Source organism: Carya illinoinensis, chromosome 10 (assembly GCF_018687715.1).
Source record: "Carya illinoinensis cultivar Pawnee chromosome 10, C.illinoinensisPawnee_v1, whole genome shotgun sequence".
In the NCBI taxonomy this organism is placed as follows: Eukaryota; Viridiplantae; Streptophyta; class Magnoliopsida; order Fagales; family Juglandaceae; genus Carya; species Carya illinoinensis.
Genome location: NC_056761.1, coordinates 12,543,977 through 12,568,592, shown reverse-complemented (window position 1 = coordinate 12,568,592; position 24,616 = coordinate 12,543,977). Strand labels below are relative to the sequence as shown.

Sequence of the window (24,616 nt, the reverse complement as noted above, 5' to 3'; positions counted from 1 at the left end):
TTTCGAAAGGATACGTAGAAGTCGGCTCATGTGCAATATTTTTTTGGAATTAATTTCAAATGGCATAAGTTAATTAGAAAATGTCCCTATTAGTTATTTATTAATTTTCTAAAAGAATAAAAGTTTTTGAGTGGCAATTCAATAGACTGCTACGTATTTACTTTAAATGTTGATGATTAAGAAAACTATAGGATCAGGAACTCCAAGAACTACTTTTTATTAATTCATATCACAAATGATTATTAAAAAAACAAAACAAGAAAAATCACGTTGTATGGGACCAAATCCTAGGTGCCCATAACATAGTGAGTGACCAAAATTTTCTATCAAGATATAGAATAAAAAGGATGTGCCATAGAGTACTAACAAAGACAATTAATTGTTACAAAGGATGATGATAGGCTTATTATCCTCTTACCACCCATTTGCTACTTTAGTGTATTTGAAATTTTTATTATTTTTTATTATTTTCCTTTAAATATTTTTTTAACATCCTTAGTCATTAAGAAAAAATTTAAAAAATATACAATTTCACTAATAGTCATTTTCTTAACTATTGAGTAAAAAAAATTAAAAAATAAAATGAGTAGTAAAAGAGTGGCAATAGGATAGTAAGCCTATTATTATTCTAAATGGATGAATGGATTGTGGCCTCTTGTTCGTAACTAATTCCATATCCCCCTGACTTAACGGAAAACTTGTGATAGTATGTAAACTAACATGCAAAAAATCATTTTTTCTAATAATTTAAAGATGAGGAATGGTATACATTACGCTCTTATTCTACTTTCATCTCATTATGCCAGATGTGCTACATTATTACAATTAAATGATAAGTAATAATCATCCATGATAAATAATCATCTAATAAAATATCATCAAATAGTGATAAATGTCACACATCTGGAAGTTATCTGGTATACATAATTTTTCGTTTAAAAAGTCAACGCCACGCATGCTTCGCGAACTTGCTCAAACTTGAATTTTTTGGATTGTATTTAATGATTAATGAATTTTATAAGCTTCACTTTATATATCTATCTATTTTTCAAATTTGAACAAAACTCAACTTCATATGCCCCTTAGTTTTTATAAAAGAGTAATGCTACATATAGTTATCTGGTATATAGAATTTTCCGTTTAAAAGGTCAATGCCATGCCATGCTTCGCAAACTTGCTCAATCTTGAATTTTTTGGATTGTATTTAATGATTAATGAATTTTATAAGGTTCACTTTATATATCTATCTATTTTCTAAATTCGAACAAAACTCAACTTCATATGCTCTTTAGTTTTTATAAAAGAGTAATGCTACATATAGTTACTTTTGCGTACTTTCTGTGCATCTCACTGATATGATTGGTTGTATTCATTTTTTTTTAATATTCAATCAATCACATAAGTGGAGTGCGCAAAAAAATATCTAATTAAAAGTGACTGGACATAAAATTTTTATTTGTAAAATGAAAGAACATAAACAAAAAGTACTTAAGGATTTCATTCTAACAACCAATCATACTAAAGTGTTTTACACTTCCTCATCTTTATTCCATCACTAAATCAAACAGTAATGTGTAGATCAAGCTATAATGCTAATATAAGCATACATGCAGGGCTGATGATATTGCACTCATTCTGCATGTAGACCCTTTCTGTTATCTAAGGGGCAACAGCATCAGAGTGTTATTGCAAACCATTGTTATAATCTTCATGAGCAAGAGAGCACTGCTAGCACTTGTTTTGGTGCTAATTGCGCTTGCTAAGCTTCAGAAGGATAGACAAAACCTCATTTATGTCGGGTCGATCCTCAGGATTTGGGTGGGTGCAAAACAATGCTAGTTTTAGTAGCTCCTCCTGCACTTCCTCATGCTCCTTAGCTATACTCTGCACGAGCATGGGGTCCAGAATGTGATGAAGACCCTCCTTCATTCCATTTTCAAGAGCTTTCTCCACCAATTGCCTCAAACTGATCGGCAATCCATCCTCTTCTGTGAGTGTCGTTGGCCTTCGTTTTGTTAGAAACTCCATGACAATTGTACCAAAGCTGAATATGTCTACTTTGGTACTGACTTTTGTCATATACGCAAACTCTGGTAAGAAAACAAACATGTTGTCAGTTTAGTAGGAACTGAGAAATGCTGTTTTCTTAGAGTTTATATTAAGGAGATGATTTTGCAATTGATAGGAAGTAGAATGGGGATAAACTTCGAAAGTGAGAAAGGGCTAGAAGGAATTACCTGGTGCCAAGTAGCCGATAGTGCCCTCAAATGCTGATGACGAGGAAAGGCTGCTTCCATCTTCAAGGTGAACACCTAAGATTCGAGCAGTTCCAAAGTCGCTCACATGGGCCTCCCAATCTCCATCCAGAAGAATGTTAGAAGGCTTCATGTCGCAATGAACTATTGGGAAATCATAACCCGAATGCAAGTAGTCCAACCCAGTTGCAATGGAAATGAAAACTCTGATTCTCTCTGACAAAGTCCACCTTGACTGATCCACATTAGGGTCATGTATAATGGTATCCAAGTTCCCATTCTCCATGTATTCCAGAACTAAGGCCTTTAGCTTTCCACTCTCCCACGCATAGCCAAGAACCTTCACCAAATTCCTATGCCGCAGTTGTTTCAGGGTGTTGATCTCTCTATTGAAGCACTTATCAGACTCTTTAGAGAACTGATGCAAATTCAGCTTTTTCACAGCTACAATCCTCCCATCTTCTAGTCGACCCTTGTACACAGTGCTCAAACTGCTGGCTCCGATAATGTTGTTTTCATTAAAGAAACTGGTAGCATTTTCTAATTCCCTTGTTTCAAACCTCTCGAGGATCAATGGGATCAATGCTGGCGTGTAATCTGATTCAGGATTTTCAACCCCTTTTGATTTGCATAACTTGGTATGCCATTTGAGGATTATAAATCCAAACACTAGAAGCAAAAGTAGAAATATAGATCCAAGTACCACAAGAACTAACACGATCGTCTTGGATAGCTGATGTGAACTCGTCTGTCTGCAGGACCTGAGGAATTCAGTTCCGCATAGATCTGGGTTTCCCATCAAATTGGAAGTGTTTATGCGTCGAAAGATTCCAGTATCTGGAACATGGCCTTCAAGTTTATTGAAAGAAAGGTTCAGATGTTTCAGGGAGGAAAGATTAGAAAAGCACTCAGGGATAATGCCCTTCAACTGATTCTGAGAAAGGTCCAGGGAGTTGAGGTGCTTTAGACTTGCTAGGTCTTCAGGGATTCCACCGTCTAAATTATTCCTCGAAAGGTTCAAGCTAGTAAGCGTATACATTCGAGTAAAAGCTTCAGCTGGAATTGGACCAGAAAGTTTGTTCCCTGACAGATCAAGAGAGAACAAATTTCTGCAGCCACTTAGTGTTTTAGGAATGATCCCCGAAAGATTATTGTTTGAGATTTCAATAGCCTGTACCATTTCCAACATACCAAGCTCATCTGGAAGAGTTCCATAGAAGATATTGTATGAGAAGTTCAGATATATCTGCATGCCTTTCATACTCGCGATCACAGATCCAGGTATTGATCCTGTGAGATGGTTGTGGGAGAGATCCAAAGTCATCAGCCGATTAAGATGCTCCAGGCTTCTTGGAATGGACCCATTAAGCATGTTGCCTTGGAGGTTTAGATATGAGAGCTGCTTAAGTTTTGAAACTGAATCCGGAATGGGACCCTCGAACCTATTGAACATCAGCGCAAGCTCACTAAGCTGTCTCAGATCAGATATTTTATCAGGTATTGCACCCTCTAGCGCATTGTCATTCAGGTACAGCCCTTGAAGGAGAGAAAGATTACATAATTCTGATGGAAATAGGCCTGAAAAACTATTTCCACCAATTGATAGGATGATAAGTTGACTTAAATTGCCAATCTCACGTGGGATTGGCCCTGTGAATGAATTTGTATGGGCTTGCAATACCTGGAGATTAGAAAGCTTGCCAATACCAGGCTTTAGCGGTCCACTAAAATTGTTCCTTGACAAATCTAAAGTTTGGATCTGCGAGCAATTGAAGAGGTCATCCGGGATTTCCCCAGACATTTTATTGATTGAAAGCACTAGGCGAGTAAGATTTCGCAACTGCCCGAAACCCTGAGGAATTTTACCTGTTATTTTGTTAGAAAATAAATTTATGACTAGAAGATGGGTGCAGTTGATGATACTAGATGGAATGGATCCCTCAAGAAGGTTGGAGCTCAAGGTCAGGTTCTTCAGATTGTAAAGCAATCCAATATCAGATGGAAGCTTCCCTGTGAGGAAATTGAAGCTCATAGACAAGTACGTTAGATTTGTCAAGTCTGTCAATGAGGAAGGAATCTCCCCAGTTAACTTATTTGAATGTAAGGTCAAAACTTGCAATGATCTCAATGATCCTAGCTCATAGGGTACTGTTCCAGTTAACTCATTCTCTGATAGTCCTAAATGGGTTAAAGATTTCAACTGGAGTAAGGAGGTGGGAATGGTAGAGTTTAACCTATTCTCGTACAACCGCAAACTTTCAAGGTGAACTAAGTTTCCAAGCTCAGTGGGAATGTTTCCAGTGAGCTGATTGATGTATAGTTCTAGACCAACAAGCTTTTTGCAGCGACCTAGTTCAGAGGGTATTTTTCCAACAAGGGAATTTTCAAACAACTGAAGATACTTTAAATTTGACAAGTTCCCTATCTGATGAGGTATTACTCCAGACAATCGGTTTTGACTTAGGTCTAAAGCTTGCAAAGATTCCAACTTACCAACGGACACAGGGATAGAACCAACCAAATTGTTCCCATACAGAACCAAAATTTGAAGATTAGCTAGATTACCCATGTTTGATGGGATTGTGCCGGTGAGATTGTTAAAAATGACACCAATTCCTATCAATGATGTGCAGTTGCAAATACTTTCAGGGATATTTCCATTCAAAAAGTTTCCCCCTAAATCTAGTACCTGTAGATTTTCGAGGTTTCCGAGTTCTGGTGGAATTGGACCTGAAAGATAATTTGTATAAAGAACAAGCTGAGAGAGCTGGGAGCAAAGTCCCAGCTGAGCTGGAATGTGGCCAGTGAAGGAATTCGAAGTTAAATCAAGAACCTGGAGGCTTGTCAGGTTTCCAAGGAATGGTGTGATTTCACCTTTGAGCTGCTTCTCAAGCAAAGAAATAGAAATGACATGATTTGATAAAGGGTCACAAACAATACCAGACCAGTTGCAGTGGTGAGTGCTGTCAGTCCAGTCCGCAAGTGCTCCAAATGGATCATTTCTTATGGAACTCTTAAAAGCCTTCAAAGCCTCAATCTGAACTTCTAAGCTTGATTCTTCCGATAGAACAGTCACTAGAACAGCACAAGTTATGACTATTGCCAAACTGATACTTTTAGATGCCATTGCTATAGATCAAATACTAGATACTGATATATGGAAGAATGAAGATGAATTGAAAGAAGCATTTATAATAAAAAACCAGCTAATAGTTGACGCCACAAACCTTGACTCTTTCCAAACAAATTTTGTCACTGCATAGAAGAAAAACTCGGTTCTCTGAATCATAACAAGAAACCTATTTTTGAGGTCATCTAAACATGACAATCCCTTTCCTGGCAAACCTAGTTGTGATAATACAGCACTACTTGAAACATATCCAAAAGCTAATGGAGGTACAACTGAAAAAATGGCCCACTTTTCCTTCCATAATGTGGAAACAAATCTCATATATCTTGGTTTCATATACTATACATCAAGTTGCCTTTACTCATTTAGCTGGATGGAACCAATGAGTGAAGTAGCAATAAAGGATGGTGGGAAAAGTCCATTAATCTAAGCTAAAAACCAAGATTCCTAAACAAGTGTCAGTGGAGCAACTATTGCAGAAGCAGCACCCTGATCTTTGAAATCTAGCATTGTAGTTTGGAGTGGTGTGGTATACGCGGTTTTTGACCAAGCAGTACTTAAAAAACACGAGAACAAGAACAAGTTGCAAGTAACGGGCAAAACAATGGGTTGGCCGCGGCTCTGCGCCTCGTGCTAAGCAAGTGGAGGAAAAGGACAGGAGATACCGGAAACAAATGGAGATTGAGTTCATGGCTACCGACTTGTATGTGTGGCCATTTCTGATCAATATTCAATAATATTCCTTATCTTTTTCTTGAGGGCCGGGTTTGATTGGGTGTAGGTAGTTTGACGGTGCAGTGATGGATTGATATATTAGTATGGAGTTTTTGGTTGCTTCAAGCATGCATGATGTCCTTCATAAGGAAAAACTCCAGGTGCCTTAGACCACTCGACCAAATGTTTAACCAAATTAAAGGGAAGGGAGAGATCAAATGTTGTGTCATTCCTTTATTTAAGACTCTTCAAGAAAACTAATTTACAGTAAAAATAATTATTTTCTATCAAAATGAGTTTATTCTCCTCATAAATACAAAATTGGTTGAGGACTTGAGATACTTTGTCTTACAATCAAATGTTTCTTATCCTTTTTAATCGAAATTTTTATGGTATATGATTTTAATATCGAAGTATAAATTATACAAAGTATACAAACTTAGAAATCCCACGTATACAAAGTATAAATTAATGATAAGTCGACGTGTTTTATTTGATAAGCCACTTGAAAGACACGTATTGAGATTTTCTTTTATTTTAATGCTTAAATATGTGTATGTTTAAATAGAATGATAAATTACATGTTAATTAAGTCGAAGTGTGTGGTGTAAGCCTTCCATATAGTATTTCTCTTTACCGTCATTGCTTAAGTGATGAACTTGCAACTTCCTTAATCCCAAAATATACAGCCATGGGAGAGCGTGTGCCGTCTGGAGGAGACCATTACCCTCTGCCCTTATTCACAACATCAGATTATGGAGTTCAATGGGCCAACTCTATATATAGGATGAGGGTAAGGTTTTCCTCACATGCCCGCAAACTCGGCCTAGCCCATTGTTTCTACCATACCTAATAGATTTGGATTCATTATTTGGGTTTTGCTTGATTATTACGTATACGTGATATAGCTTAGTTTGAATAATAAAATGAGATAAATAATTTATGAATAATAATGAGATATTTAAGTTGAGATGAAATGAATTAGAAATGGTTTGAGTTAAAATATTTTATGAAATTTTGAAAAATGAAAGAGAAACAATTGAATAAAAATATTATAAATTTAAAATATTGTTAAAATATAATTTTTATTTTGAGATTTGAAAAAATTAAATAATTTTTTATATTTTATTTAAAAATGTGAAAAAGTTTTAATAATTAAATAATGATTAGATGAGAAAGTTGAAATTTTGAAATTGAAAAATATTTGTATTTGTAATATTTGGATATTAAAATGAAATGAAAAGAGATAAGATGCGATGGAAGCATCTCTCTATCCAAACTAGACGCAAGTTTTTTTTTTTTCCTTTTTTTCTTTCTAAGCAAAAGGGGATGTGGGGGCGATTAGCGTAATAATTATCCCTGGGCGTGATCATAGGAGCCTCTCCCCGATATGAAATGTTCGGTTTAAGCTATTGCCCCAAAGGGTCACCACAGCACCTCTAAAGTATCCAACTAATCCAAAGCCCATCACATGACCCAAATGTTAGATTTTATTACAAAAGGTGATTTCAACTAATGTTCTTACTCGAACTTTTAAAGTTAATAATGATTTTATAATTAGAGAAATATTTTAGTCATAAAAAATTATATAAAAATAATCATATAAACTAACATTATTTTATGTAGTTTATCAAAACATAAAATCGTAAAATTATTTTTATTGTAAAAGTGAAATACAAAGAGATTTCACAAAAATAAACTCACAAACTGACATGATTTAATATGATAAATTAGATTTACTTTATAATAAAAATAATTTTATAACCTAATATATCGCATTAAGTCACGTTAGTTTGTAAGTTGACTTTTATAGAATATTTGCTTTGTTTATCTAATTCTAAGATTATGCTTAGGGGTAATGATATTTTTACACATCATTTACTACTGTTTTACAACTTAGTTTTTTTTTTTTCCCTTTTTCTATTTGAATTTGGATTAAAAATCCCAAAATATGACATTCTTGCATAATTTAAAAGAAAATAAATTCAATCAAGCAATGTAATCATGTAAATTATTTAAAAATAAATTCAATTTTATAAAAATTGACTCAAAGAGCAAAGAATGTCAAGTTTTATAAAATTAAATTTATTTTTAATTAAATTACATGATTATATTAGTTGATTAAATTTATTTTATTCTAGATTATGCAAGAATGTCATGTTCTGAGAATTTTAATCTAAATTCAAAATAAAAGGAAAAAAAAAAAAAAAACTAGATAGTAAAACAATAGTAAAAAGAAGTGTAAGTGTAATCTCAAACTAATAATTGATGGAATCCACTATTTAAACCTATTTTAACTTATTTCATATATTCAAACAAATATGTCAACCAATTTATATTCAAACACATCTTATTGAAATTTATAAAACATTATTATTCGTAAATTAACTTAAAAGGTCGTTTGAACTGAGAAACACTTTCATTTCATATTATCTCATCCTTGCAACTTTTTCAAATCTCAAAACAACAATAACAATAACAACAACAATAATAATAATAATAAAATATTTTAATAATATTTTATTCAATTATAAACTTTTATCTCATAGAAAAGTTGGGGAACGATCGATTTGTTAAAATTAAAAGAGCAGCCCTCAAATGAGATGGTGACACGTAGGAAATTTATAGTGTTTAATCTGCACTAGTCTACACCCAATCAGAGACCCCATACAGCCCTCTCGTGCCTCTCTCACTTCTTCATCTTCCACTCCATCCCATTCTCAAACGAAGGTCTCGACCCCCACACTCATTTCGACGGCAATTCAACCCCCCGACGAAGCTCGACCTAGACAGTGGCACGGATGAAGCTCGACCCTGATGGTTTGTTGCCGCCAGAAATTCTAAGGAATGACAAATACCATGTTGAAAATCCAGAAATTTTAGTTGCAACGAATCCCACCTACGATGTATGGTTCAGTTTGGCATACTCAACCTTGAAGAGATCGTAATTTTTCGTTTATTAGATGATTTTACTGTTTCGTTGCTTAGAATTATGGGAAAGGAAAACACCTACTGTAGTAAAATAGGATGAGTGATACAGCTCATTATTGCCACTGGAAGTAGACCATTTGAATTATGATGGAGTAGGATTGGTTCAATATTCTCAATTGACAAAAAGGAACTATAGAAAATTTATTTTTCTCAGTTGTATGTAGTCTAAGCATTCCAAGAGATTTCCCTTTTCGTTATGCTTGATTTGCTTCTTAGATGAGGGACATGCCATAGAATTTGTAAATTTGAAACAATTTTAACCATATGCTTCACCGAGAGTAGAACCCGAAGGATTAGCACATGGTTGGATTGATACATGGGTGTGGATTTTGTTTGCGTTTCATGTGGCATCTTATTTCTAATAAGTTTGATTGCTTATGAGAGCATTTGCACTGATTCAAACTAATTCTTCATTCCATTGATTTTAAACTTTTACGTTTTTTTACTTGCTTTTAATCATGGAGGGAGATCACAAATTAAGCAAGCATTTAAAACATAGAATCCCAAAAAAGAGACTCAAAAAGATGTTGGATGCCTGTAAGAACAAAGCCAAATATGAAGGTGGTAATGAACTTGAAGTTCAAGGCCAAGTTTCTGTTGATACTAGTCACCTTTCTCAGTCAGTTAGTTGCCGATTGGGGTGGTGCGACGATGGTGAAAAATCTGTGTGGCATATGGTGGTGCGAAATACGTGTAGGTGAGTTGGTGCTCAGTCTATGTGGTTTTGTGGTCTACAAAACCAAGCTAGGCAATGGAGTCGGCGTCGGACTGAGATGGTGGCAGTGGAATTGAGTTTGGTCTTGGGCGGCAGGCTTGGGGGCGGTGCAAAGAGACAACGACAATGTCAACAACATAAAAGAGTTTGGCTAGTTTGAAATTAGGAAGAGAAAACATAAGAATAAGGAAGCGCTTGTAGTAATTTTGTGTGGTGAGACTGCATTTTCGGTTTTTTTTTTTTACGTGTCGTCATCTCATTGGAGAGATATTATTGTAATTTAAATAGCCTAACTGCTCTCAACAATTTTATTTATTTAAAAGCATCTTATCTCATTTTCCTATTTAAATAACCTCTCATTCCAAGAGCAAATTAGAACTGAAACCATCTCAGTCGAACTTCGAGGGGTCCTATCTCCGTTCCTCAAACCACGTGAGCCCCACTGCCCACTTTCACGCGTGCTCGATCCGACGGCCAATATGTTATCCGCATTAGGCGCAAACCATTTCCGTAGCCCAAAACTCAAATCCAACGGTTCCTGTTGTCCTGTTCGACTCCTCCCTGTCCGAACCATATAGCTCACAGCCCATTAAAACCACAGCCCGGAAATAATTAAGCACATCCAAACACTACCAGTACGACAGTACCCGCTCCTCTCTAGAACCCACACTCTCTATCTCTCTCTCTCTCTCTCTCTCTCTCTCTCTTGCAGCCCTGCTCCGACTTTAATCGATAGATCTTGAGCATAAATCGGGGGGAAGAGCTTCGGAGAAACCCTAGGTTTGGCCCTCTCTGTGCTTTCTCTACGTGAAAAATTCCTTCTCAGAACTTCTCCTAGTTTTTTGGTTCGGGAGCTGTTGATATATTTTATCAATGGATTTGCTTTTTCGTCTCCACAAATATCTACTATTTTTTTTTATTTGATTTTCTCAGAAATTAAACGGAGATATCTTTGCTTTTTTGTTTCGCTTCGATTAGTCTTTTAGTTGTTCTTTGTTTTCTCTACGATCCCTTGCAGTCGAAGTTGGAGTTCGTTTTTCTTATATAACTGGAAGGAGAAAAATAAAGATGCCGTGGACTTCCTCTTCTGCGAATTACGAACTGAACTGCGTTCGCTTGGTGGTGTTCTTTCGTGTCATACTGTAGCTTTATTTCGTCCGGGTGAGACTCTCTCTCTCTCTCTCTCTCTCTCTCTCTCTCTCTCTCTCTCTCTCTCTCTCTCTCTCTCTCTCTCTCACAGCTGTGGTGGTCATAATTCATTTCTTTGAATCAGTTTTCTTTTATTTGAGTCAGATTATGAATAAAAAATTTTTAGTTTGTCACTATTCAGGGCTAAATAAGGTGTGGAAAGAATTGGAATCTTAAGTTTGATCATTGTCTTGAATATCGTTTTGTTTTTCACATAAAAATAAGGGCCTGCCTCTAGAAAAATTGTAAGTTTAGCACATTTACTCACAAGTTAGCATTGGTTGTGGTTGTTTCTCATCACTTTTTTCTTCTCTGCTGATGATCTGAGGCGGATTTTCGGTGATATCTGTTATCTATCGGTTGATTGCAGGTGGTTTGTGAAGGAATTTATTAGCTAGCATTCTTTTTTTAATTTGAAACTGGTTGGAGAGAGAATGTACATTGGAGTTACCATAAAAAGATATCGTGCAGTGAAAGAAGTTGGGCAGATTAAAATGAGTGTCAGGGTCATCGCATACTACCAATTGATACAAGCTTGCCAGGTAAATAGTCTTCCTATTTTCTTGTTGCAAATTACTTCTTGACATCTTTGACTGTTTTTCTGTATCTTGTTTCCTTCCACATTACTTGATCATTATGCGATGCTTCTGAAGCCCTTATGATATATGGAGGGAAGTTTTTATGGCTATGTTCCCCTTCACACCCAATCTTGGGCGTTTATGTTCATTCATTTTAAGCCTAATTTTTCCAAGAATGGTTCTGCATTTGGAGGGAGAGACGGCCCCTCGCCGCCCCCCCGGGGGGGAGGTGGTGTTGGTTGTACAAGCGGTATAGTTTGCCTCATCTGTTGGATCCTGCATGTTAACGATTTTTCATTTCTGATGTGTCGTGTTATAAGCTTCAATGTCTCTACTAAATTTTTGACATATCATTGTGTGATGATGAGTGGATGTTGATGTAAACAATTAATGAAGGGGTCCAATAGGAAATAATTAATACAGGGGTCCCAGAGATACATTATTAGGTGACTTTACATGAATGTTCCAGCATGCATGTGAATTTGTTGGTCTGTAATTCATCAACAGTAATGTGGATACTCTTTAGCTCAAATGAAATTGTCACCCCCAAAAAGAAAGATCATGTGAAAGTTTCAAAATGCAATCTGCTTTCAAATGAAATAGATTGTGAATATTTTTTTTTTCATCTTTAGATCTTTGCACCTTTGACTCCATGGAGACTTCAAGCAGTCCTGAATTACTTTGGTCATGAGACTGTCCATTTCTCTGAGGTTGTATCATTTTATTATGGAATTGCTTCATCCATAGAGGGATTTCACAAAAGTAAAACTCACAAACTGATATGGCTCGATGTGGTATGTTAGATTGTTAGTTTTTTTTTTTTTTTTTTTTTTATTGTATTGTAGATTTGACATATCACATCAAGTTACGTCAATTTGTGAGGTTGCTTTGTGAGATTCTTTTGTGGATCTAACACTTTTCTTTATTATACCATTGAGCAGTTTTAACTTATGAAATCACTTATAAAAAAAAAATGTTTTGACTTATGAAATCCTGCTAAGTGTTTGATATCTATAGTTCTCATAGTTCTCTTTTCATCGGCTTTTTGGGTACATCTCCCTTCTGATTGTATGTCTTGAACACAGTTATTACCTTACTAATAGTGCCATTATTATAATAAATGATATTATTATCATCATTATGTTTATTACAGGCTGAGTATTTCCGTCAGTTGCTTAAACCTGTTACGTAGTCTTCTATTTTCAAGTTCTGGGACACTGGGATTTGGATTGACTGCCTTTGATTGGATTCACACTAAAGAAGGCAGTGACAGAGATGAAACATTTGATGATGGCAACTGTTTGTTTGGAAAAACTGCCGGAAACGTCAACACTTTAATCAACTAGTTAGTATTCTCATCACCTTAGGAACTTTCATCCAATCGAGGTTTGAATAATTGCAAGTGTAGAAGTGGGAACTCCAGCATTTCTGCAGACTTTTAATTACGTAGGAAATAGGATTATCAATGCAGGGTGACCAGCAATTTTTCCGTCAAAAGGCTGTTCTCCCTCTACCAAATCAAGTGGGGAACAGTTATGTGCACACTCCAGTTGCACCTGCTTTTGGTGCACTGTTGAATTCGAGTGCTAAGTACTCGACACCTTGTCAAGGTGTCGAATTTCAACCTTCTGAGGTTTGCCCCAAGAATTTTATTATCTTTGATCAAACAGATCACCGGAGCCAGATTATGTTCCATCCTTGGATTTCCAACAAATGTAATGCTCCTGGCACTGGTGCAACCTGCATTGAAGTGAAAGAAGTTGATTGCGTGGAAAGAGAAATATCATTGCCACTGAAAGAGGATTCAGATGATATTGATTTTTTGTTGAGTTTAGAAGAGGATGGACAAGAATATGATGACGAAGAGGTTAGCACAGCCCGAACTAGTGGAGATCATAGAAGCTCATCTCCTGATTCTGTCTCCAGCTATTGTTCAAAACCAAAGAAAAATAGATTTTCTTCTTCTATTCAGAAGTCCTCGAGCAGTAGTGACAGCTGCAACAATGAAAGGAAACGGCAGAAAATGAAGAAGATGGTGAGGGCATTGAGAGGGATAGTACCTGGTGGCAATCAAATGAATACTGCTGCTGTGCTAGATGAAGCCGTTAGGTACCTCAAGTCTCTCAAGGTTGAAGTACAGAAGCTTGGAGTTGAGGATTCAAATGATGTCTAAAGTTTAAAAGCCGTGGTAAGGATGACTGAACCCTCGTTCTTGTTCTCTCTCATTAAGTTTATGTGTTATTTAGGTCTCCACCCGTACCCTCGCACGCATGTTCTCTCTCGATTGCAACAAGATGGCATTAGGGGAATAATCATTGCCGTTGTCAGTGAGACTCACTGTTGTGTAAGAAAACCAATTTATACTTGTATTAATGGAGTCTGCTCCACAAACAGTGACTTGCGTGTTTGAACTATTAGTTTCTACTATGACCTCTGCTTTATAGTAATTGAAGGGACAGCCACCACTTCGATCTATATGTTGCCCATCGCTATGGAGGTACGACATAAATGTGTGATAAATCTATTTATTTGGTGTTTATTTTTCGCCCGAGCTCTCTCCTTTTTATTTTAATTTTATTTTATTGTGTTTTTGGTTTCGAAGTTCCCAGTCTCAAGCATCTGTTTAGTATCCATATTCTTTACTAGGTGTTAACTCCAACTCGGTTTATGTCAAATCTAAATGGGTACCTATCTATTTACACGCTACTTTTAGTCCAATATTTATGTTAAGAATGAGTTCCTCATGAATATCCTTCTCAGTTGTGTAGGATGTAGTTCTTTTCTATGCAGTGCATTCTGGCCCCCTTTGCAGACCCAGTAGTTAACGGTGTTAGTGGCTCACACTTGTTTTGAGGGTCAATTTGTCATAACTTCATCCGTGGTGCTGGATCCAAGTTGCATTTTTTATATTTTTGCAAAAAAATGCCCCACCCAATAGCAACTAATCACTTTATGTGAGCGTGACATCTCTGTCACTGTCGTACTTTACTTTATGAACGCATCTTGTATGCCCTTTTTTTTTCTTTTTCTTTTTCTTTTTTAATTGGTTGTTGGACAAGAACACGAAAATGGTCGTGTCAATATTCGGGTACTGTCATTCCCATCAATGTTTTCACCATCGGCGGACCCAGCTCCATGCCTGGTTGCTTCTGCTCCCAAAATTTCAAATTAGTTCTTTCAATTTTCACCTTAAAAAAAGGTTTTTTATGGTTTTGCCTTCCCTAATTAAATACTGGGTTCAGGTTTACAAATTCTATTGTATCATATGACACCAATATGAAATTGAATGTTTGTGCGCATGGATTCAGCGTGTTAAGTTTTGCTACTCATCATATTTACATATTTATTATTATTTTTTTTTGGTTTTATTTTTTTAAATTAATTGATTTCTTCTACTTTTCATCTATTACTAGACATTTAGTAAGAGAAAAAATAAACAAAATAAAAGAAATCATGTGGTGTCTCGAAAGAGAATGATGAATAGATTTTCTCTAAATGAAGTACTTGTATAATTCCGAATTTTGTAACTTTTGTACAAAATTCCGTTCACTCTTAAGTCTAAAGCCTAAACCTTAATATATCAAATTTTGTTGCGCCTTCGTTCTTTAGTATTTATCAGCCTAAAGGCCTTGTTGGGTTAATTCGATGTTAATTCTTATCATATATCTAATTTAGCTAATATGGAAAAATGTAGCTATTGAATTGAGGGACTCTTTTCTTGAATTATCTGAGTTGAACTTACAGGAAGCTCATTGTTAAGGTTCTGTTTATCTTGGAGATCAGCCTCTGAGATTAGTTGGCTGCGCTGTTTTCGAACACTTGTGCCAATAAAAAAATATATAGAAAATGTGGAAAAATTAATTTAGAATTAATATTTTTAGGTTATCGGACTAAGGATTAAAATCTTTATCAATTTCTCAATTCAAACTGTGGGAGAGACCAGACAACCCAAATAGAAAATATTAGATTATGTAAAACTTTTATATGCATTGGGACAAAATGGTGGCTTTATTGTCCTTGTCAACAAACACCAACATCCTCTGTCAAATAATTTCTTAAAGATTCAATTTTGAAATCATCAAAAGGACTTTACCCGAAATGAAATCATTGAAGGGAAAGAGTTGCTGCAGGATTATGATCCCCACATACTGATAAAAAGTTTTGATACATCTCCTTCGATGTTCTTTTCCTTTTAGTTTTGTTTGGTGTTTTCAAGGTGTTGGTGGGTTTGCTGATCATAACAGTTTCAGGTTTCAACCGTCTTAGAGACTAATCAATCATGTTGGTCGAAGAAGCACCAACAACCTGTGACGTAACAGATTGCAGATAAACCATTGGCCTTCTATCTCCACTCTTCATTGGAAAATTTTAGATGATTGTGATAAAATATTTTTAAGTGATCGTGATCCTCAAAATCAAACCAAAGGCGCACAAATCAGCTTGTAAAATCAAGAGCTATTTTACATAATATAAGGGGAAAAAAAGCAGAGGCAATTACTGCCCATAATCAGCCTTTCAAAATTTTTTACAACTGGAGAAAGAGAATCATCCCTCACTTAGCATTCTGTCAACATCATATACATGCCAAGAATGTCAAAAGCGTGGTAAACTGGCAAGCAGCCACCTTTGGATTGTCCTCCAATTGCCAATACGTAACGCCGCAGTCTATGTTAATCCCATCTTAATGTGAAACCAGTTTCCATTCAGAAATTCCAGCCTTCTTCCCAAAGCTGGCCGGAGAAGATCAGTCATTATTTGCATTCAGAAAGACAACTATATAGGACTCCCTCTTGATGTCTGCACAGACGAAGTTTAAAGATATGATGCAAAAACGTATTTCAAGTTAATAAGAACAGCAAGTCATCCATGGAAGAGAGATCCTAATGGGCATCAGAGCATGCGAGATACATACTGTACTGATGCATAAGGATACAAAAGAAATACAAATATACTACAGAAAAAAAAGGACACGACTCTTTTCCATTACTAAATTCTTCCATCAACAGTCTAGTATTTTCTTGATCTCAGAACTCTTTTCAGAGAATCTTCCACGTCATACTAAATTCTTCCATCATTAGACGTGTCAATATCAGATAATCAGTACGTCCTAGATAGTCCAATCTCTTAATTCTCATCCGTTTAAATTATTAAGAAACACATAAAAGTTTCCTCCAATATTCCTATCTTCCTGTCAGAAAAGCCAATCACACTTTATTTGGCTGCTTCTTTTGCCTCCACTTTATCATAAAAGCTCCATTTATCCTTTCTCCTTTTGACCTAAATCCACCTTATAATCCTGAAAAGAAGTATGGTTGGCTTTCTTGAGTCTGTTTTGTTTTACGCTAATCCACTCCTCTGATCGAGATGCTATTTCATCTCACCATTATTCCCTCTTCTAACTCAATACTCGACATGTTCAATCTACAATATCTCCAGCAGAAAATATTATCTCTTCGTTTGAGTTCCACCATCCTGTCTGCGCAATTCAAGTTATCATCAGGTAATACTAGTTAATTGGAAATCTTAGATAAATCATCATTAAACTTGTATTAGATGTGATTTACTATCTCATCATTTTCAAAATCCAAAAAAAAGGAAAAGGGGGGAGAGGGGTTTTTGTTTTGGGGGGGGGGGGGGGGTAAACTCAGGAGTTGCGTCATTTCCATCATTGAATAATAAAATAAAATTGAAAAGCACCTCCAAATCAAATAGACGGGTTGAGAGTTCCAAATTAATAAGATAAAAACCTAGGTTCATGCAATCATGAATGAACCAGCAAAGAGAATGTCCAAACCTGATTATGCGTTGCAGCTGTCCAGCGCTGAGGATTTTGCACTACAGCTGAACTATCAGCGACGAAAGCTATCGTACTTGCTTCTCGTGGTTTAGCTGAGACTGATGTGGGTAGTTCTCTCATGGTCCATAATATAAAGGCTGAGGGCATTGATGAACCTGCAACAACATGATCTTCATAAGTGTTCATTATATCTTTATTAAGGTAGTAATGATTGATCCCTCATAAACAGGAGCAATTTCATGCTATGCTCTGCTTAAATGTTGTCGAGCATTACTTGTAAAAAAAATGTTTTTGACCATAACTTCTATAAACTCTGACAATTGTAAACTAGACATGCCATAATGGTAACCTCAATAAAAGTTATCAATCATCAAGGAAAAGCAACTTTCACTCTACTTATTTAAAGGTGGGTGGTGTCGGAGCGACAACTGTCATGTAATCGGATAAGATTAAAAAACACAAACACGTTTCATAAACAGAATTATAGAAGGGCCGTCTTATTTTTTTTGTCTTCCAAATCATAAGATGTGAGCTTTTGTGATTACAACAATGGTGTGAGGTGCTATTTAAATCTGCAAGTAACCCAAATTTTCTTCAAGTGTCATGAAACTTCCCAGTTCCAATGTCTAGTCTTATGCAGAACTACCATGGTCTTCTTTTCTTACAAGTAAGAAAATTTTATTGAGGCAAGTAAATAGGCATCGCCCAAATACAAAGGTAGTATACAAATGCACAAACCTAGTTAGAAGTCAGGAACTAGAAAAAGAAACAAGGAAATCAGGAACTGGAAAAAAAAAAAAAACAAGAAAATCATGAACGGTAGTTCCATTGAATACAATGGCCAAAGCCCAAAGAAATAAGGTGTTAAAAAGAAACATCTGAGTTCATCCATTGAGTGTTCTTTATATTCAAAGCGCCGGCCATTCCTCTCGAAACAAATACACCGCATAAGACATAAAGAGATCAACTTCCAAACAGCAGCAATTTGAGAGTTCCTTCGAGACTTCTCCAACAGGCAAAAATATCCACCACCCTTCTAGGCATCGCCCATGCCACCCCAATCCTATTAAAGACCTCATACCATAACATCCTTGCCATCTCACAATGAAGTAACAAATGATCCACCAATTCGCCACATTTTTTACAATGTGTAGCACCAATCCATAACAATTAATCCATGCATCCTAATATTGTCCAAGGTCAGAATTTTGTCAAGGGAAGCAGTCCAACCAAAGAAAGCAACCTTGGATGGCACCTTACTCCTCCATATACACTTCCAAGCAAAAGAGTGTACCTCATTCTGACCAGACAACACGTTGTGTGAACTTCTTATTTCCGCTATAAATCCAAACCATCTTGTCCGTCTCAATCCTGCTAATACTTGTATCATACAGCAAACTAAACAGATCAAAAATTGCATCCATTTCCCAATCATTTGCTGCTCTAGTAAAATGTACATTCCATTGAGGCGAGCCACTCAAGTTGTAATACCCTGACCCAATATGGTAAGGAAGGGGTTATGGATAATTTTATTGGGCCTAAATTAGGTTTAAAGGGCCATATTGGATAAACCCACAAACGATTATATATTGAGGTTGGCTAGAGATTTTTTAATTAGGCTCATAGGCCCAAAAGCTTATTCTAAGGCCCATTAAGGTTTAGTGGATGATTTTGGGATGGTATTAAGGGGCCAACATTTTTAGAAGCCCAATTGAGTTTTATTGGATAATTTTGAATAGGCCACAGGCCCAAAACTTATTATAGTGGATTATGGAATTTTATCAGGTATAATAATTGGATTTAAAGACCTTTTAATATTTATAGAGCAAGTGGGCCCATATTTATTGAGTACTAGTTCAAGAATTTATTTAAAAGCCCAAAAGGTATTTATTGGATGAATTGGGCTTATTTTGGAATTTAAGATTGACTCATTGGGGTTGTTAAGCGACTTATTCAATGAAATTATAGGCAAGCACTAGAATTTAGGTGGACCCATTAAATGGGCCAACCCATTTGCTAGAGCCCAAATAGGGACCCAAGAGAAAATCCTAAAAACCTATGGGTCAGCCCAACCCAAAACCCATGAGACCTGCATATATAACCCATGTTACCGAGTACACCTCCATCTTCAACCAAGGCATAGGGCTGCCACTCGATGTATTTCCCTCGTGTCTCCTAGTTTTTCCCCCTGCCATGCACCACCAGAGAAGGTTAAGGAAGCCCGCCTGCCCGTGCCCCCCGCCCGGTCCTCCTCCTCCTCTCTTCAAGTTGCACGTTCACTCCCCATGCACTGTCGAACCAAGTGGAGACAGCAAGCCAGGCCATACACATCTCCTCTGCCCAGCCCCTCATGACCAGCAGCACCGTTGCCAACCACCACCCACGTTCCACTGTGAACGTTGCACCAATGCGTAAGCCACGACCACCCACATATCCAACAGCACACCATCAGACCAGATCACGCAAACCACTCCAAGCCCCTCTGTCCAGCCCCGGTTCACGTCAACCACTACAGCCTTGCTTCACATTGTGCACCTCCCATTGGAGAACCACCGGTGCAACCAACCCTTTTGCCATGCACAGCACTGCCCAAAACCAGTGAACCACTGCAAGCTGTACTTCCTTACGTGAGGCCCAACAGCCACAAGCCCACGTAAACAGAACCTCGACCAGTTTCTCTCTCTTCCAGCAACCACCACATGTAGCAGTTGCCCCTCGATGTCCACCACCCTCACAAAAGGAACATCAAGATGTTCCTTGTTTCGACAACTAGGAACAAAGCACAACCATGAAGCCCGGAGATGTTTCATCAACCACCACCCTAAGTCAAAGACATCTTCAACGTCACAGAAGGTGCTGCCCAGCTCCTCCGTCAGCCTATCCCATCCCTGCCTTTGCATGGTACACAACCCATTCCAAACCCAAAAGCCCACAACCAACGTCCCAGCTGTGTCTGAACCAAGAACACCACGACATGTCCGCTTAGCGTCACCGAACTTCACCACCCCTCAGTAGGTTGCCTCATCAGAAGGAGAAGTTGCTGCACCAGCCACAAACCCTGTTTCGTTGCTGTTGCACTGTAAGCCTATTTCTCTCCCTATGTAACTCCCTCCTCCCTCCATCTCTCGGTTTCCCTCTCATTATCATGCACTCTCTCTCTCTCTCTCTCTCTCTCTCTCTCTCTCTCTCTCTCACACATAGCACCTCCCATTCCCTCTCTTGCAGGCCAATTAGCATACGTTAGGTTTGGTAGATATTGAGGATGTCATGGTTGATGATATTTGAGTTCAAAGCTTGTTAGTTATGGGTTTATTGGTGTATATGGAGTTATGTGAGTTTGGACCCATAAAAGGTTAGACTATTTTGAGGATAATTGACAGGGAAATTGAATTTGGATTCATGAACACGAAGTTATAGTTTTAATGCTAGTATTATAGAGTTAATGCGATTTTAGAGTTATGATGATTTTAAGCTTTATGAGGAAAAGGTCATCAATATTTCAAGTTTTATTTGCAAGTACGTGCTTAATTAGAAACTCACATACGATTACAAATTTACTCAAGTTACAAGCCTATTTTAGAGGTGACGATTGATATTTGCTTGGCACTATTGTGAGAAAATTTAGAGATGTTAAAAAGTTCAAGTAAGCAATGCTCCTCTGCTAGACTTTGCCTAAAAGGGACTGAGGTGGATTTGAGAAACTTGCATATTTCGTTATGAAAACGGATGGTTATTTTTTTGCACGAGTCTTTGTATCTGAACAATGAAACATGAGATTTTATCACGACTGGTGTAGACATGAACAATTTTTACTTTGTTTCTTTGCTACATAGATGTGAACATTACGTTTAAAATATTTTATCTAATTATATGATTATTATTTGTTTAGTATATTATTCTATTATTGCTTTATATCTGAAAACCTAAGGAATAAGATTCTATTCTACTTTGGTTACGGGCCCTGCCACAGATTATAATAGTGGACTCTGATTTTTGGCCCTACCACAGGTTATAAAAATGGCCTCTAATTTCTAGTCATGCCACGGGATTTAATAGTGGCCTCTGGCCTTGCCACGAGATATAATAATGATCTTTGGCCCTAGCACGGAAGATAATAATGGTCTGTCGCCCTTTCACAGGATATAATAATGGCCTCTAGCCCTACCACGAGATAGAATAGCGGTCTTTGTTTTGAGTGCACTCACTATGGTGACAAAACAATGATTTATGTTCGGCTTGGCTAACTGGAGATATGCACAACCCTGCCACAATGGTAAATATGGCCTTTGTTCCTGTTTCTAATGTTGTTTTAGTTATACTTATTCCTAAGGTCTTTTGTATACATTATTATTGTAATGAAATGCTTTTGAAAATACCACTGCTATTTTTGAGAACTGCTTGTTTGTGTGTTCTGTAACTGGCTCATGTTTACACACTAGTATGGGTTCGTTGCTTATTGAGTCGGTGGACTCACCCCTTTATCTCCACCATTTTTTTTTCCAGATGACTATGTTGGCTTGTGACAATTGGCATGTGACAAGCTTGTAAGAGGAAGGTAAGATAAGTGTCAGGTGGCATAAGTGAATTTGAGAGATTTGAGAGTTTAATTTCTTCGGAAGGATTTATGAGGTATTTGATTTCGAAGGATTATTGTAACTAAATTTTATATTTTGTGGATTTCAAGTTAAAATGGATCACCCCTGGGTACGAAGCGTGACACAAGTAGTCCAAGACATCTGCCACTGAAGCATTATAAGCAATCCGGAAGAGGCCAAGAAAAGCAACTTTAAGGGCCCTGCCACCACACCAAGAATCCTGCCACAAACTAATCCTAGAACCATCACCAACTACAAAACTGATATGCTGGGCAACATCTCCCCAACCACTCCTAATATTTTTCCACACTCGGATGCCATGTGTACCTCCAACCTCATTAGAACACCAAGCCCCCTCAAACACTCCCATATTTGGAATCGATCACAACCCTCCAAAAAGGCACACTTTCCGGATGATATAACAAGTTCCCTAAAATGGCTCTATTGAAGGTCCTCAACTTCCGAACCCCCAACTCTCCACACTACAGTTGGGAACAAATCTTATCCCATCTAACCAGGTGAAACTTGGCTTCCTTCCTGATACCACCCCACAAGAAAACGCAAAACATCTTTTAAATCCAATTAGCCACGCCAACCGGTAGAGAAAATAATGAGAGAAAATATGTAGGAAGATTAGAAAGGGTGCTTTTGATTAAGGTGATTCTTTCCCCTTTTGATAAGCACAACGTCTTCCATCCCGCTAGCCTTCTCTCTATCTTCTCAAGCACCCTATCCCAAACTGGTCATCTTAAAAAGAGCTCCCAAAGGGAGATTTCTCATTGGCAAACTCTTCCAGATCAAGCCTTTGTTAGAATTTTTTTTTCTCTTAATAAACCATGAAGTATATATTATCAAGAACTTGCTAAAGTTCTCAACTGTGCATACCTAAAATTTACAATAGCTTTGTTGATGCCCTATTAGGCTATTCCCTTGAATTATTTCATATTCACTTCAAACCTTCCTACGTAACCACTCTCCACCTTACCTCCTCGGCAGACAAGTAAAGATTCATTTTTTTTCCATAAAAAGTCCCGAATAACTACCTCCAATCCATCTCCATCCAAATTATCTTTTTCCTCACTTGAAATGATAGAAACAATTAATTTGTTTTACAACCAAAATATGTAACTCTCCAAGGTAGGTTTTGCTCATTCACGCTCATAGTCTGCACCTTCAAAAAACTCCATCTTTCTCTTGAAGAACTATAGTCACCCTTACAGACAGGTTTGTTCGGATCATGATGTTATTAAGGGGCATATTGTCAACTTTTATGAAGATCTCCTTATGGAAAAATTTACTTGGAGACCCAAACTTGATAGTTTGTCCAGCTATTTGGTTGAAGAGACCATTTGAGGAGGATGAAGTTTTTCAAGAGATTCTTGGGATGGCTAAAGATAAAGCACCGGGTCCAGATAGGTTCTCTATGGCCTTCTATCATGTTTGTTGGGATGTGGTTGGTGAGGATATCATGAAGGTCTTCTACGAATTTCATTCTTTTGGAAAATCTGAAAAGAGTCTCAATGCGACTTTTATTGCCCTTATCCCTAAGAAAGTGGTGGCAGTGGAGGTGAAGGATTTTTGACCCATCAGCCTTATTAATAGGGTGTATAAGATACTTGGCAGGGTACTTCCTAACAGAACGACTGCCATTATGAGTAGAATTATTTCAAAACCTTAGAATGCTTTCGTGAAGTGAAGACAAATCTTGGATTCAGTTCTAATTGCCAATGAATGTTTGGATAGTATAATCAAGGTGAGAACACCTGAGATCCTTTGCAAATTAGACATGGAGAAGGCATACGATTATGTCAACTGAGACTTTTTGTGTTACTTGGGAGATGTGACTTTGGAGAAAGATGGATTTCATGGATTAGACATTGTATCTCTACTATTTTTTTTTAGTTTTGGTGAGTGGTGCACTGGAGGGGTTTTTTCACAGCTCTAGTGGATTAAGATAAGGGGACCCTCTTTCCCCTTTCCTGTTTGTCATTGTGATGGATGCACTTAGTTGCGTGTTGAGTGCTACTGTTGATGGAGCCTTTCTCGCTGGTTTTGCTGTGGGAGGTGTTAATATATCTCATCTTCTTTTTGTTGATGATACTTTACGTTTTTGTGAGCTGGATTGTGGTCATATTCAATATTTGAGGGCTATTTTGCTTGTTTTTTTGGGTATGCAAGAAGTTTTATTCATAATAATAGGCAAAGTCCAAGTACACAAGCAGTATACTTGAGAAATACCTAGCTAGAGTTTACAACTAAAAGAAGAAAGTCAAAGGACATTTAGTCCATTACAGACAATGACCCCCACACAAGAAAACAAACGTTTTAAAGAAAAAAACTTTCAGCTCCTCCATCGTTCTCTCATGGTCTTTGAAATTTCTATCATTTCGCTCTTGCTAGATACACCAGCACATACATATGGAAACCATTTTCCATATTGCTGCAACTTGGGAATCTCCACAGAGTCCTCTCCAGCATGCTAGAAAATCCACCAAACTACGGGGCATGACCCATGATACTCCAAGACCTATAAAAAAATCAGCCCACGTGGTCCTGGCCACCTCACAATGTAGAAATAGATGGTCAACTAATTCCCCATCTTTCTTACACATGCAACAGTAGTCCAATACCATTAACTGACGTCTCCTTAGGT

At 37.2% G+C, this 24,616-nt stretch overlaps 3 protein-coding genes across 4 annotated transcripts in view; 1 reads left to right on the top strand and 2 right to left on the bottom strand.

Annotated features, from left to right (window-relative positions):
- Positions 1 to 1,474: 1,474 nt before the first annotated feature.
- Positions 1,475 to 5,955, bottom strand: LOC122279632 (LRR receptor-like serine/threonine-protein kinase FLS2). Its single transcript, XM_043090380.1, has 2 exons — positions 2,238 to 5,955; positions 1,475 to 2,090 (listed from the first exon to the last, which is right to left on the bottom strand). Exons 1-2 carry the CDS (start codon positions 5,380 to 5,382, stop codon positions 1,747 to 1,749), a joined length of 3,489 nt encoding a protein of 1,162 aa, XP_042946314.1. The 5' UTR covers positions 5,383 to 5,955; the 3' UTR covers positions 1,475 to 1,746.
- A 4,257-nt stretch (positions 5,956 to 10,212) lies between these two features.
- On the top strand, positions 10,213 to 14,046 carry LOC122279681 (transcription factor bHLH144-like). The gene is made up of 4 exons (XM_043090457.1): positions 10,213 to 10,585; positions 10,824 to 10,966; positions 11,364 to 11,535; positions 12,725 to 14,046. The coding sequence occupies exon 4, from the start codon at positions 13,037 to 13,039 to the stop codon at positions 13,742 to 13,744; it is 708 nt and encodes a 235-aa protein (XP_042946391.1). The 5' UTR covers positions 10,213 to 10,585; positions 10,824 to 10,966; positions 11,364 to 11,535; positions 12,725 to 13,036; the 3' UTR covers positions 13,745 to 14,046.
- A 1,963-nt stretch (positions 14,047 to 16,009) lies between these two features.
- The window catches only part of LOC122279680 (tobamovirus multiplication protein 1-like), a 34,069-nt gene continuing 25,462 nt past the window's right edge, over positions 16,010 to 24,616 (bottom strand). For both annotated transcript variants that reach the window (XM_043090454.1, XM_043090455.1), the window contains exons 12-13: positions 17,366 to 17,523; positions 16,010 to 16,368 (exon numbers count right to left, since the gene is read on the bottom strand). In XM_043090454.1, the coding sequence (XP_042946388.1) occupies positions 16,345 to 16,368; positions 17,366 to 17,523 (182 nt within the window). In that variant the 3' untranslated portion in view covers positions 16,010 to 16,344. The remainder of the gene's footprint in view (positions 16,369 to 17,365; positions 17,524 to 24,616) is intronic.